The sequence below is a fragment of the Larimichthys crocea genome, chromosome XVIII (genome assembly GCF_000972845.2).
Source record: "Larimichthys crocea isolate SSNF chromosome XVIII, L_crocea_2.0, whole genome shotgun sequence".
Lineage (NCBI taxonomy): Eukaryota > Metazoa > Chordata > Actinopteri > Sciaenidae > Larimichthys > Larimichthys crocea.
In genome coordinates, this window is record NC_040028.1 from 10862275 (window position 1) to 10880080 (window position 17806).

The window sequence follows — 17806 nt, forward strand, 5'->3', positions numbered from 1 at the left end:
ATTCTCTTAAGCCGCTGATTCATCAATTACACCCCAACGTCTCTTGTTCCCTCGATGTAATGACTGAAGCCACTGCAGGGACAATAAAAGGATAGGTTTTTATGAGATGTAAATGACAATACAATAACAATAGGCCAGTCAGTCCATTCTGACACATTTGTTGTTGTTTTTTTTTAATAACAATATAGATATCTTCCTTGCATCTGACATTTAGTTTTACTCTCGAATCAATTATGTATGTGTTTGTTTTCACCTCTGGCAATTAGTGCCAGAGGTGAAAACAATTACATTATATAACCTTATACAAGTGGACTGACCTGTCAACTAGAATTTTTCATTTTCAGTGCTATCATGGAATTTTTTCTGTGTGCATTTGTTTGTGTGCCTTCCTTCAGTACGCTATGAGAGGTTGTTTGCTGTGACCCAACATGAAAGCTATTCACATCGGTGTTGCCATAGTAACTGGGTTACAGGTGCTCACAGATTCATGCTGTCACTGTAAATGCTTTTCAGAGTCAAGATTATAGGATAGGCGTGAAATGGGATCAGAAAGTGCTGAAACAAGATGATGCATCACGCATGCACACGTTATGTCATGGAGCCTCGGCTCGCTGAATTGCCAATCATTATTTCAACTGTAAAATGGCACCCAGTGGTGATAAGTGGGCTGTGCACAGTGCAGTCACATTGGTATGGTAAAACATGCTCAACCTACTATGTTTAGAGGTCAAATGGTATTTTCTTAATGATCTTGATGAACACATTTGCAGTTCTGATGTGTCCTCTGTCAATCATCTTTTTTGATTTGTTTCCTACAGGGAAAAGTTCCGGCTCTTTACCAGGCATCTTGAGTGCAATCGTTGTGTCTGTAGTGGGAGCAGTCTCTGGATTCTACGCCTATCAGAAGAAGAAGCTGTGCTTCAAAAACAGACAGGGTAATTATCTTACAAAATAAAAAAATAAATAATGTGATGGTCTCTGGTTCAATCCCTATTATTAGTATTATTATTGTTGTTATTATTAAATAAGAGTACAGTCCAGGCCTGCTCTGTATAAAAACTATCCTGAGATCATTTCTGTTAATATTTGGCGCTATATAAATAAAGTAGAATTGAAAATTTAATACCTAACTGCTGTGCATAAGGCTTGATATTTGACTGGACTATAGTGCTTATGCAAGATATTTCTTAATCACTGCAAGCCAAGATGATGTTTGCTTTTCTACTGTCATCTCAGCCTTTAATCATCTTTAAGAATCTTTAGTAACACTTTGCTTTAGTCAGGCTCAGATTCAAGATGGGTGGGGTGGGTGTGTGTGTGTGTGTTTTAGAGGTCAGCAGTCTTTTTTTTTTTTTTTTGTTTTCCATAGCAGACTCAGCTTTAACCCTTAGAAAGTGCTGTCAATTACACTCAACTCACATACACATACACACCTCCTGCATGCTAATACTACAAATTCAGCAAAGTCTTTATTTACAGTCAACATGAGCAATAGGCCATTCAGCTTTAGCAATGTAGGGCAAATGTCAGGTGGAGAATGAGGATTATATTGTGTATTGAGTGTTAATATTCATTGCTAACATTTATCAATGTTCTAAATTTGAAAAATACACTCGTTTTTTTGGAAATTGATTTATCTTATTCACCTTCAAATTTCTAACACAGGACCGCATTAATGAATATGAATGATTCTTAACCGTTACAGAGAAAGTATTGTAAATAGAAATATAATCAGCCTGGAGCTGCTCCAACAAATTGAAAGGTTGCATTGCTCAGAAACCAGTAGAGTCGTTGCAAAAAATGTTGCAAAAATGCAGTTAGAGCTGAGAAACACGCTTTCTTAATGTATGGTCAGTTACGTAAATGCTTATGAAATCCAAACTGATTTGTGGGCTTCATTTTGTCTTTCTGTTTCTTTTTGTGTCTATCTTACACAGAAGCGGATCCAGAAGCTGCACACAAAGCTGATGCAGCAGAGGCTCAGTCAGATCCCCAGGGTAGGACGCACACATACATAAACACACACGCACAATGTAAGAACACGGATCAAACACATACAGTACTCTGACCTTTGTATTTTCTTTTCCTTTTATGCAGTCCTTAATACCCTGTTGAACTCCTCCTAGACCAGCAATGATCACATGACTGCCTGGACCAACTACAGGCAAGCAAAGTGGCAATCTCACTGTTAGGCTCTATTGTCTGTAGAGCTTTATTACTGTGAGGCCCTGTGAGAGTAGGGCTGTGTGTTTTTTTCTGTCTGTTTGAATACATGTGTGTATGTGTCGGTCTGTGTGAGCCTGTTTGTATGTGTTTGTCTGTTTGTGTGAGTGTGCATATGTGAGTTCATTCTTATGGTGTGTGTTTGTGTATGTGTGTGTATGTGTGTGTGTGTGTGTGTGTGTGTGTGTGTGTGGGTGTGCATATATCTAGGGGGAAATGAGTTAAATAAGAAAAAAGCAAATAGATATATGTGAACCATAGGGCTTTTATGATTGTTACAAAATAGGAATTTATTAAAATGATTGGTCAAACTTTGTACTTTAAACCAAATCCAACAAACTTTTATAAGAGATTCAATCTCAAATTAAGTATGACCATGAGATGGCTAAATTATAGAACCTTTTATTAGTGTGAATATAAATCAGTGATAGATATTGATGTTGTAGACGTTTAACTTTGTACTGAATTATTAAAAGTGGATTTATTTTTCGCTAATTCTTTTATTGTTTGAGCCACCCATATGATTTGGAAAATCCACTGGCACTTTTAAGTAAAACATATTTGTATTTTTCAATGTAATTTTCTGCAGTGCAAATGCAGGATAGACGGACAACAGGGGGCTTCAATAACTACCACTGTATTTCCTGGATTCTGGCTAGGATAAATAATACAGGATTATAATCCTAGGACTCTGGGGATTCTGTTACATGGTCCAGTGCGCGTTCAGTGGGCCACTAATTTCACTGTATGTGTGTATGTGTGTGTGTGTGTGTGTGTGTGTGTGTGTGTGCGTGTGTTTGTGTCTTTTTTGATTGGTGAAGGGGTTTAGTTTAAAATCAATTTTGGGTGACTACCACTTCTCCTCAGTCAGTTCAATAAAATGATACAGATTAAAAAAGATAAGTCGCATTTCCAATTAAACATAAATTGAATGCAAATGAAACAAACTATGTGAACAAATATAATTTCCCCACTTATTGAACATTTAAATAATATTTCAATATTTTGAAATCTACTGAGGTGAGTTGAAGGGAAGTCTAGTTCAACCCTGTTTCTGTCAATGGATGAGTGTTCACCTGACACGGACGAATTCAAAATAAAATAAAAAAAATGTAGAAATGTATTAGACAATGTTCTGAGGTAGTATATGTCAGTCTAGTTGTGATGCAGTAATTTCTCCTCTATAGTGCCTTTGGCTGATGCAGCCTGGCTTGACCAATCTTCACACACACAGGGAAGAGAGCTGGCACAATAAAAGTGAAAACAAGCAACAGTAGATTAATGTATCAAAATATTAAGGGATGTATGATCTTAATTGATATGTAAATCCCACGTTTGTCATTGAAAAGCCTCCTACATTATTGTACATTATTGTAATATCTGCTGTATATGTTTTCACATTGTTCCAGCTTGCTGTTTTATTTCCAGTACTTGTTTTAAACTAATATTGCATTTCCAAACTCTTTCCCAGCCTGTGTTAATTTCAGCAGTAAAACTCTCCTCCCCTGTGTCTGTTAAGTTGAGCAAGCCAGTTGCTGTCACGGTGTTTTTGTATCATTTTTGTATCATCATATTTCCATTCACCTGTGATTTTTATATGAATTTTACATTTAGCAGTGGTGCCTCAGAGCTGACACAGATAGTCTTTAGTCAACTAGTTTGCTGTGGTATTTTGTGATTATTATTGTGAAATGCCTCAGAAGCACTGCTACAGCAATACAAATTAAAAAAAAAAAAAAAGCCCAATAGTTTCTTTTTGCCGCTGTAGCACAAAAAAAATATTAACTTCTGAACGTCTTTTTGTTGCCTTGCAGTTTTGTACTTGCTCTGCTCCCTTTAAACTTTTAAAAAAGGGTTATAGAGGTCGCATAGTGCTGCAGTTCATGTAAAACTGTGTTACTTGTAAAGCACCATATAGCTGCAATACAGGACAGAGACTGTTGCTAACAGCCTAGCCTCAAGATGAGAAATATTAATAGTCTGTGATGTCACTTATTGATTAATCCTACTGTATAAACTGTGGGCTGGACGCCGGGTCAAAACTCTGTTTGAGATACTTATTCTGTAACCTGTGATTGAGTTTCTTAACGACCCACTCAACAAGTGGTGGTTTGTCTGAAATCTCTTACTACATCTACTACAAACGCATGGAGGGATGATGCACAAAATATCTGTCAAACAATAGTACAAGCTTTCACATATAGCCACCGATGCCTTCAATAGAGAACATCCTCCTTTTAATGCAGTACCCGCTCGCTTTGTGCACTCTATAATACTCGCTCGATAAGTGCAATAGGAATTAAAACGCTCATTTACAAACCTTACTGCAACTGATTTGATGTCAATGGGACTTAAACAATAATAAATCCCAAAAAAATGGAACAAAGATTGCTTGTGTTTTAAGCATTGTGATCCACTCTACATTTAGTCCCAAGACAGTCAGATTCCTTGTGAACACGAACCAGAATGTAAAACAAGGAAATTGTAGACTCATTGGGTCCTGAAGTGCACTTCCCGGATAATGCTAAGGCATCAATCATTGTGCTGACCAGTCCTGCCTTATGTCGCCTCTTGAATATTACAGAGAGGAAAACAAAGAACAATGTCATCGTCAGAGAGAAGATTGAAACAAGCAGAGATGTTTTGCAGGTGATTTTAATAACACAATCTCAGTGGGAGAAGCACTTTCCTATCCTGTATACATCTTGATTCATTAAACATTTAGACTAGTGACTCTTCCTTTTTATTTAAATATTCCATGTTTTTATTTTTGTGTAGAAACTGTCTTCAGTTTTGTCATCTGGCACTTGTGTTGTTCTTCTGGAATTGTGTAAATAATGTTTGAGGAGTCAATTAAACAGTTTTCGTGGGCGTTGGTGTCTTATTTCCCCGCCAGATACCTTTATCTGGTACGTGTGTAGAGGTGTTTGTGTGTGTGTGTGTGTGTGTGTGTGTGTGTGTGTGTGTTCTTTATACATACTTTATTTAACCCACTGAAATGTTAATAAATCTTTGTTATAGTAGGTCAACAGGTCTACTTTAACTTTCACAGTTTTTAAAGAATGATATTCTAATATTTGTGTTTTTATAGTTAAGATATACACTATAAAATAGATAATAATTCCCTGTTTGTGACTTTCTTTTGTGCCTGTGAGCTATTGGAAAGTTAAGTACGCTGCGAGATCTGAAACAAACATGAAATGCTCGATATGTCAGGTATTTATAGAAATTAAGTCATGCACATAGTTTCGTTTGTGAATGATTGATGGTGACAGGCCCATAAAAATACACCTGAGGCCCTCAGAAGAAAAATGTGGGAACCTGCGTAGGTTTCTCTTGTCAGATGTACAGTATGCACACAATTCCCGTACACATTGCACATATTAATTTCATACCCAGCAGCCACAACAACCACACCAACTGTAAACCATCTAATTAAACCCAGCACCACGGGCACCTTTGATGAATTGACTCTAAATTATCACTAAATTATCTTTTATGGTTAAAACAATAAAACTTAGTTGTGTTTGTGTTTGTGTCTGAAGAATAAATATAGTCATAAAAATACCAGACTTAAAAGCTGCATTTAGATCATTCACTCAAGTACTTATACATCAGTGTGTTGTGGTACTGTATTACTAGTAACAGTGGTAAAGTTATACAGAATAGTTCTTCAGTGTCAAATTATTAATTTATTGTCATATGACAGTAAATGAATGTTGTAACTCATCCAAGCGGCATTTATGTCAACCTGTGGGCCAACCTGAGGACCCCAATGAGGTCATAATATAAATTTGAATACTTAACAAGACAAGAAAGAGGAATACAAAACATAACTGCTAACATAACTAATTTTATTTTGTTATACATGACCCTATAGAAAAATATGCTCACTACTCACAGAAAACCTGTGATGAGGGGTCGTGCGCATAAATCAATAGATCAATCAGTCAATTAAACTTTATTTGTATAGCACTTCTCATCCAAAACATGTAACACAAAGTGCTTCACACAATAACACAAAGTGAAAAAAAAAATCATGGAAACTGCAAATCACCTGAGTAAATCAACTTTCTTTGGACTGATACCTATGACATTTAATAGTACATATTTTTCATACACTAGCCTGTAAGTATGGACGGGATATCATACAATAGCAGGACAGCGTGTATGTTTACAATACATGCTTTTATCCATTAACATCAGTGTCAGGAAACTAAAGATAATTTAACTATAATCAGTATAATAAGTTTACAAACATGTTTGTCTCCTCAGACGGATTTATTTGTAGATTTTTTTGTTTTAATCAAAGGTCAAATTATGCAGAAGTTATAAGACAAAAGTAAATAAATAAATAAATAATAGAGTTTAGTTTTTTTCTGTGCGCATTTACTCTACACATTAAGGCAAACGTTGTGCGCTGATAATCCAGTGAGTACGGTAGAGTCAGGGAGGCGGACCTCGCTCCAGCAGAGGAAATGTGACAGATATTTCGTATGAATCAGTTCATTGTGCAGTTATGAGGTGAGTCTTTGACTTTGTAAACGAACAGTACGTGCAATTGTTTTATCACGATTCATGATGTCGACGGTTTTCCCCTGTCAGGCTGTTTTGCATTGTGTCAACACTGACAGCTTCGCTCCAGGTGACGCTTGTGTAAACTTACAAACGTTTATTATTGTTTACCGCGCAGCTGCCACGTCACTCACTGACACACAAAGTTTAAGTACATCTGTCATTCCTATTGTGAAAAGCATGAAGCCATTACGGTGTTTGCTTAAAGGCTTCCTCAGTTCTTGGCAATGTGCCATGGTGCTAATGAACAGGACTAATTGAATGGGAACCGGTTTGACCAGACATAAACGGTCTATATGCGGGTGCTTAGAGACATAACTGCGCATTAACTTGGACTTATGTCACACGCTCTTTACTCTGCAGGTGTTAAGCTGACTGACTGAGTGGCAGCTCTCACGCACTGACTGAGACCCACGCACTTAACCCTTTCCACGTGCTCTCACCCCACACGTCCATTAACATACAGATTCATGTCTGATCGCTGTCCTCCTGATGCTCTGAAATGTTACACGGTGCTGCATGTCTGTCTCTCTGCTGCCTGTCTGCCTGTCTGTCTCTCTGCTGTCTGTATCCTGTGTCCCGTCTGTCTCTCTGCTGTCTTTGTCCTGTCTGTCTCTCTGCTGTCTGTGTCCTGTCTGTCTCTCTGCTGTCTGTGTCCTGTCTGTCTCTCTGCTACCTGTGTCCTGTCTGCCTCTGTGCTGTCTGTGTCATGTCTGCCTCTCTGCTGTCTGTGTCCTGCCTGTCTCTCTGCTGTCTGTGTCCTGTCTGTCTCTGTGCTGTCTGTGTCCTGTCTGCCTCTCTGCTGTCTGTGTCCTGTCTGTCTCTCTGCTGTCTGTGTCCTGTCTGTCTCTCTGCTGCCTGTGTCCTGCCTGTCTCTCTGTTGCTTGTGTCCTGTCTGCTGCATGTTTCCTGCCTGTCTCTCTGCTGCCTATGTCCTGTCTGTCTCTCTGCTGTCTGTCCTGTCTGTCTCTCTGTTGTCTGTCCTGTCTGTCTCTCTGCTGTCTGTGTCCTGTGTCCTGCCTGTCTCTCTGCTGCCTGTCCTGTCTGTCTCTCTGCTGCCTGTGTCCTGCCTGTCTCTCTGCTGTGTCCTGCCTGTCTCTCTGCTGTGTCCTGCCTGTCTCCCTGCTGTCTGTGTCCTGTTTGCCTCTCTGCTGTCTTTGTCCTGCCTGTCTCTCTGCTGTGTCCTGCCTGTCTCCCTGCTGTGTCCTGCCTGTCTCTCTGCTGTCTATGTCCTGTTTGCCTCTCTGCTGTCTTTGTCCTGCCTGTCTCTCTGCTGTGTCCTGTCTGCCTCTCTGCTGCCTGTGTCCTGCCTGTCTCTCTGCTGTCTGTGTCCTGCCTGTCTCTCTGCTGTGTCCCGTCTGCCTCTCTGCTGTCTTTATCCTGCCTGTCTCTCTGCTGTGTCCTGTCTGCAGCGTCTTGCTGCGACGTCATCAGTCATGAATTAGTTTGTGACATCACAGAGCTGTGTTGTCATTTTGAGACTCAGTTTGTAAAGTTTAATTCAACATATGAAAAAAAGCGACTCTGGTCTGGACTTTGTCTGCAGTATATCAGTGTCAGCGGTTTCATTCAGAGTCTCCACCTCTCCTCTGAGTAACTATGGTTACAGGAACGCTGTGAAACTTTATAATGATTTTCAAAAAAAGAATTTAAAAAATGAATGTAGCCTGATTGTTCCTCAATGCTGAAATCTTGTAACAAAGCTCCTCCCTCATGAAAACATTATGTATGTTAAATTGCCCTGCATGCAAATCATCATCAGGCTTTAGTGTTTATCCTTGATCTTATTGATTAGACAGGTCCTCTGGTTAATATCTTAATTTGGCTGCAGAATATGACCTGCCTTTGCCAGCACCTCTGACATGATACATGAGGAAAATCTGACTAATCCAAACAAAATAGTTCAGATAAGAAGTCTTCACCTCTCTTCTATTTCTAGTCTGACTTTTTAGTTTCATAACAGCAAGTTTCTTTGTTTTCTGAATAAAATGATCCTGCAGGATCCATGATCTTTGAACAATTTGTTGTTGTTTTTTTCTCCTTCATTTACTTTTCACATAATAATAGTTGTAGCTGTTTGCCAGCCTTCAAAAGTAAGAGAGATTTGATGTGAATTTCATTGTGTGTGTGTGATTTGTTGACTTGTTGCACTAGGACTTATAGGGGACCACAAATAAAATCTTGTTTAGGGCCAGTAAAAGGTGAGGAGCAAATACATACACACATTTTCTTTCTAGTACACACATTTTCAACTATATGATAGTAAATTACTTTAAGTAAGTGAGTTTATTTATCTTAAGAAGTAAAATAATTCTGTAAACACATATAGGAACACTTAAACCTTCAGTTTATCTGAGAAATTAAATTCAGAATCTCCAAATTTGGAGATAAAATCTGAAAAGTAGTAACTGAAGCTCCACAAATAAAAAAAAGTATAAAAAAGTAAAAGTATTTCCCTTTGAGATATAGTGGAGTTAAATCGTAACATTGCATAAAATGGAAATGCCTCAAATTTGTATCTTGGTTCTGTGTTTAAGTAAATATACTTAGTTACATCCTAACATTAGGGATTACATTGACAAAATTACTCTCAATGTTCTACCCCAAGGTCCTCTCCATTAGCACATCTTCTCTTCCTGCTCCTGGTAGCAGGGAGTGATGTCACAGGGGAGGAGGTGGACAGGAAGCCCAACTTTGTCCTGATGATGGTGGACGACCTGGGCATCGGTGATGTAGGATGCTATGGTAATGATACCATCAGGTCAGTCTGGACAAATGTGTTGCATTTCTTTTTCTGTCTGTCTCTTCCCTTTTTTGCTTATCCAGCTTTTGGTATTTTCTATTTTCATTATTTAGTCTTGATTTGGTCTTCTATCGTCATTACAGTCTGTTTATTATATCACATTAATGTCAATGTCTCCTGAAATCTTCTAAAACCTACTGTGTATTTCTTGAATTATCTATATGTCTCTGTTCTACCTCTTTACACCCATCCTGTCCCCATAGGACTCCTAACATAGACAGACTTGCTTCTGAAGGGGTAAAGTTGACTCAGCACATTGCAGCTGCTCCTCTCTGCACTCCGAGCCGGGCAGCTTTTATGACAGGGCGCTATGCCCTCCGCTCAGGTAGCATTTAAACTTCAACCGGTGCAAGTAGAAACACCCTGGTCATATTTTTACAACAATGTTTGACAGTATGTCACATTCAATTATTCATTAACGTTTGATTTTTGCACGGATGTGTCTGTCGACTAGGAATGGGCAGCACAGGCCGTGTGCAGGTGCTGCTGTTCCTTGGAGGTTCAGGCGGGCTGCCACCCAGTGAGACCACCTTCGCTAAGAGGCTGCAGCAGCAAGGATACACCACTGGCTTAGTGGGTAAGGTAACTTAATGTAATTATTAATTTACTGGTCCTTGTAAAATTTCTGCTGATCCAGGTAATCATGGCATTTATGAACTTTATTTTTGCCGCTGTTTGTTTTATACAGCTCTTTTTGTTTTTCATGATTTTCTCTTAACTGTTGATTGAACTGAACTGCCTTTACACTCCTGAACACACGTGGCAAAGGTACTGTCCTTAAATGGAGTTTCTTAGGCGAATATTCTTCAACTGTGACCCCACTTACCTGTAGGGTCCCTCAAGGCTCCAGTTTGGGCCCCATCTTCTTTTCATTTCCATGCTTTTAATAAATTATTGTAATTCTTAATATGCAGGTGTAGAGAACAGTTTTCGTTCATATTCTGCAGCTAGTACAAGAAGCAGTCACTGGTCCCCTGAAAAAACAAAGGCGTGATCACAAAACACCAGTACTGGCCTCCCTCCACTGGCTCCGCTGGCGTCAGTTTCAGGATTGATTTTAAGATTTTATTACTTAAGATTTTAAATGGGCTCTCGCCACCTATCTAGGACCCTTGCATTAGATTTTTATTTGTTGTTTTAAATGTGCTTCATAAAAAGTTTGATCATGACCTTCCCCAGGCAGCAGAGAAAAAAACTGTTTAGTCAGACAACTCACGTTTGGGATGTTTATTGCAGCAACAGAATACAGTTAAAGTTTGACGTCTATAGGCTCTGACCTCACCATTCCCCACAGGTATGTATACATAGAGATATTAAGGAGTGATGAGCAATTACCCCCTCAGAGCCTGCATGTGGTTGCTTGGGTGGTGGTGGGATTGAAGAACAGGTGGTGATGCTGATGCAGAACGGAAGGAGCAATGGGATATTTTTGCAGCTCAGGTAGACTGCCAAATTGGAAGGGTGTGTTTGGATTGGATTGGTTGTGGAGTGTGAGGCATGTCACGTGTGTCTATGCAGTACAGCTGCAGTTGTCTGCTAGAATTAGCTCGCAGGCATCGCTCCATTTATGAACAAGTAAGCAGGTCACATGTTCAGAATGGCACTCTACCTGCAACTGGGTGTAGCTATGTAGCGTGTGGATCTTTCTGTGCTTGACTTTTCTTGTTCTTCTACTTATGTGTGTTATAGAAAGGTAACTGTTGTGTGCCATATTGGTCCCTATAAATACAGTCTAGACCTACTCTATATGAAAACTGTCCTAAGATAAATGTTATGTTGCCCAGGCATGTGTAAGATGTTGAAATGAAAAACAAAAGCAGACTGAAAAGCTGACATATATTCCTGTCTTGAGTATCTAGCACCACATCTCTTTCTCTCCGTGTCTCTGCAGGTAAGTGGCACTTGGGTGTGAACTGTGAACAGAGAGGAGACCACTGTCACCATCCAAACCAACATGGCTTCAGTTACTTCTATGGCCTTCCATTCACACTGTTCAATGACTGCGTACCCGGAGAGGGGAGTGATGTCCTGGCAGATCTTCAGCACACACTTAGAAATCTCACCATGTGGCTTGGAGTTGGACTTTTAACACTGGTAAGAGTGGTTTTGTGTTTGTTTATCATCTGAAAAAGATAAATAGAGGCATTTAATATAAGAAAAAAGATGCTAGGAAATAAAATTAGAAACAAAAACAAAACAAAACTGGGACTTGCCAGAGAAAGAGGAAGAAACTGAGAAACAAAAGAGTCGCTGTGCCGTTCACCCCAAAGCAAAATAACAAATGCATATTTACTTAGAAATGAGCTCAGAGTTAAAAAAAAAAAAAAAAGATTAGGAACAGAAGCTGCAATTGTGAAATTCAGTCACACAAGCCAGAAACCTGTTTTAGGGGAAAGTGAAGTAATGTCGAAACTGAAGTAGAGCAGCAAAAAGGCTTGAAAGAAATATGAACAAGTACAAAATAGAGACATGCCTAGAAGGAAGTCATAAATCTATGAAACTATTTTCAGATCTAAATGAAATGCAGTATGTATGAACAGAGGACACTCTGTGCCATTTATTGTAAATGAATAGCAAACTTTGCTATTAGCTTGTGAGAGCATCTAGTGGCAAAATCATGAAACTGCATTAAAATCAAACTCCATATCCAAGGCAGTACTATGAAGTGTCATGATATCACAATATTACATGTTTGATGCAATACAGTGCAACACCCTGCAATAAATCTTGCAATTGTGGAGATGAGAGTTTGAAATATTGGCATATTATGTTTTAATATTATATAAAATATAGAACATGTATATCATTATTATTATTATTATTATACTTTTTTTTGTTTAAGTTGTTAACTTCATTAACCTCTGAACTATCCTGTATCTGACTTTGTACTGTGCGCCAGTGGTCTTATTTAGTGTGTGCATTTTCAGGTGTGTGTCCGTGTGTGTGGCCTCCTTGAAGTTGGCGTGTGGCTCCTGGTAGCACTTTTTTTTCTTGCTATCCTAGTAACCACTGTGTGGTACATGCCCTTTAAACTCCTGCCAACCTGGAACTGCATCATCATGAGGGACCAAGAAGTAATCGAACAGCCAATGACAGTGGAGACACTGCCCCAGAGGTTGCTGGGAGAAGCACAAAGTTTTATAAAGAGGTAGGAATAGAGAAGCAAAATAGAACAATATGTTGTTTTGTTTGAACAATTCTGGCATCACCACCATAAAGGCCTCTGGGTAGCTTCTGCAATCATACATCTGTGGTTTGATCAGTTGTTGACTAGACATTTTCATGCACACCATGTGGGCAATTGTATTTGTAATGAGTTTTATTCCTCTTTCATTGCATGCGTGCCGCTGATTAAACATAATTTTCAATTTCAGTTTCTGTGGTGAGAAAATAGACTTGTTTCAGTATTATCAGACTTCTTTCTGTGTTTGTGGCATTTATCCCAAAGCCCTTTTTGTTTTTTATGAAGACGTACATTTTTTTTTTTTTAAATGGGCAAAAAATATATAGTGTCAATAGTAGAGGGTTAATTAGAAATTAACACTATACTAAGTAATTTCCTAAAACAGCTGAGCATTGTACTGTCTCAGCTATAGATCAATATACATGCGGTAATCAGTACAGCATATTGATTTTAAATTAATTAAATTGCCCGTGTTTATCCTCATGAAGAAACATGTCAATATGTGGCAGTGGTCAGTTGAGGAATAACTATATCAGGTGCTGCCTACACAGTGGACACTGAATGTTGCTTTATCCTTTATCATAGCTGTGTTAAAACCAACATAAATGTTAATATTTAAAATGACACCCGTGGCTGATGAGAGTGTCTTACGTTACATTTTCCTGCTATTTTTCTCTTCTCTTTAGGAATGTCGATCATCCTTTCCTTCTTTTCTTCTCATTGGCCCATATCCACACGCCACTCTTCACAAACCCCGCCTTTGCTGGCAAAAGTCGCCATGGTCGCTATGGTGACAACATAGAAGAAGTGGATTGGATGATCGGTGAGTGAGGGCTGTTGAGTGTGTGTGTGTGCCACTACTCCTACTAATATTTCACAAAGGTACAAACATCCCATCATCACTACATTACATATAATACTGTCCTGTGTGGGTGACATTTCAAAGTTATAATAACAACTGGAAATGACAAAACTACCAACAATAGGAACCATTTTGTATGAACCACAACTGTGCTGTCAGACTAATCCTGCTGTCTCTATCTGTTCGTGGAGTTTACAATCTATTTTATCTCTAGTACTATATTAATATGTTTTGTAGGTAAAATGATTGAGACGGTGGACTCCCTCGGCCTGGCCAACAATACTCTGATGTACTTTACCTCAGACCATGGGGGACACCTAGAGGATGCTGATTCGCTAATTGGCCAGAAAGGAGGCTGGAACAGCATATATAAAGGTAAACATCATCTGACGCCTTTTTAGAAGTAACTTTAACTGTAATCTTTCATGTAATTGAATTAGACATCTATATGTAACATCTCAAAACATCTATAAACAGCTGATCATTGACAACATCTGATGTTTTTTAAGTAGCGTTTTTAACAATTGAGTCATACTGACCAAAAATCATACAGGTGTGTAGGATTTAGTCGCATGTACTTGCTGCACCCACCTTGCCTCACAATCTCTTTCCAGTAGGCACAAACCACACAGAAAACTTTTTGTAGAAACATGGCAGCTCAACAAGGTAGACTCCATGAAAGAGGCATCTGTAGATATAAAAGGCTTATTGTGAGGTAACAGAAAGATAATGATTATTGTTAATTATCGGGTGGTTTTTACATATACTGTACATATACGTTTTATATTTCATTTCTGCCATTTTCTGTAAATAGAACCTCCTGAATATACGCACTGCACCTTTTAAAGCATGTACCTGCTAGATAAGGAGAATAAGATCAATTGTCTATAGCTTGATTAAACTATGATTATCCAATAAAGATATTTGTGTTGTGTAATTTCTCACCGATAGGTGGGAAAGCTATGGGGGGCTGGGAGGGAGGTATCAGGGTGCCTGGTATTTTCCGCTGGCCTGGCAGACTGGCAGCTGGAAGAATAGTGGACGAACCCACTAGCCTCATGGACCTATATCCAACACTGAAATACTTGGCCAAGGACACAGAACCAGACAGGTAAAGAATAAGACCGGCTGATACTGGTGCTTTCTTTGCATTGTGTACACTCTAGTCTTATTTGTTTCCCCAGAGTTTAATTCTTGCAAAGGTTGGAGAAATGTCAAAAGTTATTTGTTGAATACAAAAGAACACTAAAAGCCTACAATTACTCTAAACTTGAGCATAATAATTCATGTGTTTTCCAGCCAGATAATTGGTGTGGATCCAAAAGTACCTCATTATCTGTAAACAACTACTGCTTTTGTTTTAGAGAGGGCTGCTTTTGGGAGTCTGGCTTAGCTAATTTGGCAAGCATTGTAGGTGACAATTTATTAGTTGATCCTGAAATAGCATGCTTGTGTGCATCGAACAATTACTTTTATTAGGACTGTTATAATATGATAATCACAATGTGAAATAGTCTATTAAAGAACAAGGTCAGAAGTCTACATTCTCTTTCTGCATGTTGCTGTGGTTGTCTTCCTTGATTATAAAGCACATCCGTTTTTCACCTTCCACCGCTTCCCTCTCTCTTTCTCTTAATTGTACCAGACAATTAGATGGCTATAACCTCATGCCACTGTTGGAAGGGAAGGTGGAGCGATCAGAGCACGAATTCATGTTCCACTACTGTGGAGTCTACCTGAATGCAGTACGCTGGCACCCACCTGAGAGTAAGTTCACACATATGCACTTTATCATCTAGCAGACAAATAGTTTTGACTGTTATTGTGGTCTGATGTTTTAATTTGCAGAAAGAGACTTGTATGTACTTGTACTGATGATGATCAAACTGTGCTGCACCTTCAGGCGACCACAAATCAAGAAAAAGCTACTTAAGACTAGCTTAGAAACTGCATATTAACTTATGTGTATATGTGAATAAGTGCAGCATTTGTTGATGAAAATAGTGCTGTAGTAGTGCCTGGAGAAGGAGCTATACTCTTAATTTACTCTCCTAATTATAAAATAGCCTTTTAAATGCCCTGTGCTATAAACAGGGACATGTAGCACTCCTCTTGTATTTCTAGCTTACAGTAATCCATAGTATTTTCACATCTTCACTTAGCTCCCGCTGTATGACTTCAGAGAGTAGGGATCATTTCGAAATGAACATTAGTCAAAGAGTACAGTATTCCTTATTCCTTACTCCATCCACTCATAAAAATTGTACAGCTCTGTTATGCCTTCGCCATATTAGAATAGAAAAATTCAGCTCGCAGAACACTACTGAAAGATACTTCACAGGGGTCTAGAAGTGGGTATACCAAATGCTGATTGAAATATACATGGATAATACCTGCATGTACCTTGCACTACACCAGTGGGTGAAACTCTTCTAGCTGTAGTCTCAGTGCAGTACTCTTTTTCTTCTTTTGTAAAACCATTACGGTGAAATTGAATCCATCCATCCATTTTCAATAGCTTTTCCATTTGCCTTATCAGGGTCACAGGGGTCTAGAACTTATCCCAGCTGACACTGGGCAAGGGGCGGGGTACATCCTGGATAAGCTGACAGTTAAAGTAATTTTATAGATTAAAAAAATTATTATTATTTCTATTCATGTTGTACCTGCTGTGTGTTTCGATCTCAGGTGACTCCGTTTTCAAGGTACACTTTTTCACTCCCAACTTTTCACCCCCGGGAGCCGGTGGATGCTATGACACAAAGGTCTGTCTGTGTCATGGAGAACATGTGACGCACCACAACCCACCACTGATGTATGACCTTTACCAAGATCCTTCAGAGTCCTGGCCACTGACTCCTGATAATGAACCGCTATACACTGAAATCCTTGAGCAGACCGCCAAAGCTGTGGAGAGACATCGAATCACCCTCGCAAACAACCAGGCGTCTGATGCGCACGGTGTTCAAAGCCAGATGACATGGAAGAAGATTCTGTGGAGACCCTGGCTTCAGCCCTGCTGTGGGACATTTCCATTCTGTGGCTGCAAAGAGAACACGACGCATAATTAAGGGAAACATAAAAAACCCAGCTTGGTCTCCATGAAGTTCCTCTGAAATCTGTGGCAGGGTCTCCACATTTTCATGATTGTGATATACAGTAATACTGTACTTTTTGTCATTCAGGGTGCGTTCAAGAGCTTGTGTTCAGATCATTTTAAATATGTGACATGACAAAGTTTGGCGGATAGACTCGGTGAAAAGGCTATTTTGGATTTCCAACAAGTTGCTACTTGCATTTAGAAGCTTTGTTTAATATATAGATTAAACTGTCTGTGCAAAACTGAAACTGAAGTTTAAAATGAAGTTGCCAAAAATTATTATTATCCAAATACTACTGAAATTAATCAAAATGAAATGAAGACTGAGTGTATTGACCACACTATTCATGTGGTCAACACATTATTACACTGAACATACTTTAGAGCCAGAAGATGCATCATTACTCCATGAAGGAAAAGTCTAATGTTTACATCTGTATCATTCATTAAGTGATGGATCTGTTCTGTCTGTGCTCTTTTTTTTTTTTTTTAGTAAGTGAGCAATAAATATTTTAAGTACATGACACAATAAAAGTTTGAAAAAACAACAACACATAACTGAATCATATCCTCTTATTTACTGATAGTGAGGTGTGCAGATCACCTTTTCTTTCATAGATGTAGCTTAGTCAGTTTTACATTTCAGTGAAGTAGGATTGAGGTAAATTCTTCAAGAGGGTAGTTTAGACTGTTTGCCATTAGAGGGCAGACTCAGACTGTGTTTAGATGATTGTGAGTCGTGCTGTGTGTTCGTATGAAGGAGAGGGAGAGATTTCAGTCACTGTGGGCTCATGCTGTGTGGCATGAATAGGAATATAGATATTATCAGTGCCAAACAGGGACACGAATACATGAGCATTATGTAAAGCACGTAACATTTTGATATTGCTGTAAAATAGTATAATATTGCATCAGTATAGTGATTACCAGGATGTTTGAAATCCCATGTAAATTTCTGTTTGTTTTTAACTCCGAAAAATACCTCCCAGTCATCATCTATTTGATGTTTGCTGCTCCACTTTCCTCACGTATTCCTTCTTCCCACTGCTTTTTCCTGAT

The 17806-nt window shown here is 38.9% G+C and overlaps 2 protein-coding genes across 5 annotated transcripts in view; both read left to right on the forward strand.

Annotated features, from left to right (window-relative positions):
- The window catches only part of si:ch211-39i22.1 (neurofilament heavy polypeptide), a 19299-nt gene extending 14205 nt beyond the window's left edge, over positions 1-5094 (forward strand). For all 3 annotated transcript variants that reach the window (XM_019267037.2, XM_010743029.3, XM_027290935.1), the window contains exons 9-11: positions 819-935; positions 1938-1997; positions 2098-5094. In XM_019267037.2, coding sequence (XP_019122582.2) covers positions 819-935; positions 1938-1997; positions 2098-2126 — 206 coding nt within the window. In that variant the 3' untranslated portion in view covers positions 2127-5094. The remainder of the gene's footprint in view (positions 1-818; positions 936-1937; positions 1998-2097) is intronic.
- Positions 5095-6617: 1523 nt separating this feature from the next.
- Positions 6618-17591, forward strand: arsh (arylsulfatase H). 2 transcript variants are annotated; one of them, XM_010743046.3, is made up of 11 exons: positions 6618-6747; positions 9407-9559; positions 9805-9926; positions 10056-10178; positions 11493-11695; positions 12529-12749; positions 13472-13608; positions 13885-14022; positions 14599-14758; positions 15293-15414; positions 16336-17591. In XM_010743046.3, the coding sequence occupies exons 1-11, from the start codon at positions 6743-6745 to the stop codon at positions 16716-16718; spliced, it is 1767 nt and encodes a 588-aa protein (XP_010741348.3). In that variant the 5' UTR covers positions 6618-6742; the 3' UTR covers positions 16719-17591. The 2 variants fall into 2 exon arrangements, with proteins under 2 accessions (XP_010741348.3, XP_027146735.1); XM_027290934.1 differs by lacking the exon at positions 6618-6747 and adding an exon at positions 6757-6868.
- Positions 17592-17806: the final 215 nt, after the last annotated feature.

What these genes read in the sequence shown, in the direction of transcription:
- arsh (XM_010743046.3), top strand. An exon ending in ATACACCACTGGCTTAGTGG is followed by an intron (nt 10,179 to 11,492) that starts GTAAGGTAACTT and finishes GTGTCTCTGCAG; the next exon opens with GTAAGTGGCACTTGGGTGTG. An exon ending in ACGCTGGCACCCACCTGAGA is followed by an intron (nt 15,415 to 16,335) that starts GTAAGTTCACAC and finishes TTTCGATCTCAG; the next exon opens with GTGACTCCGTTTTCAAGGTA.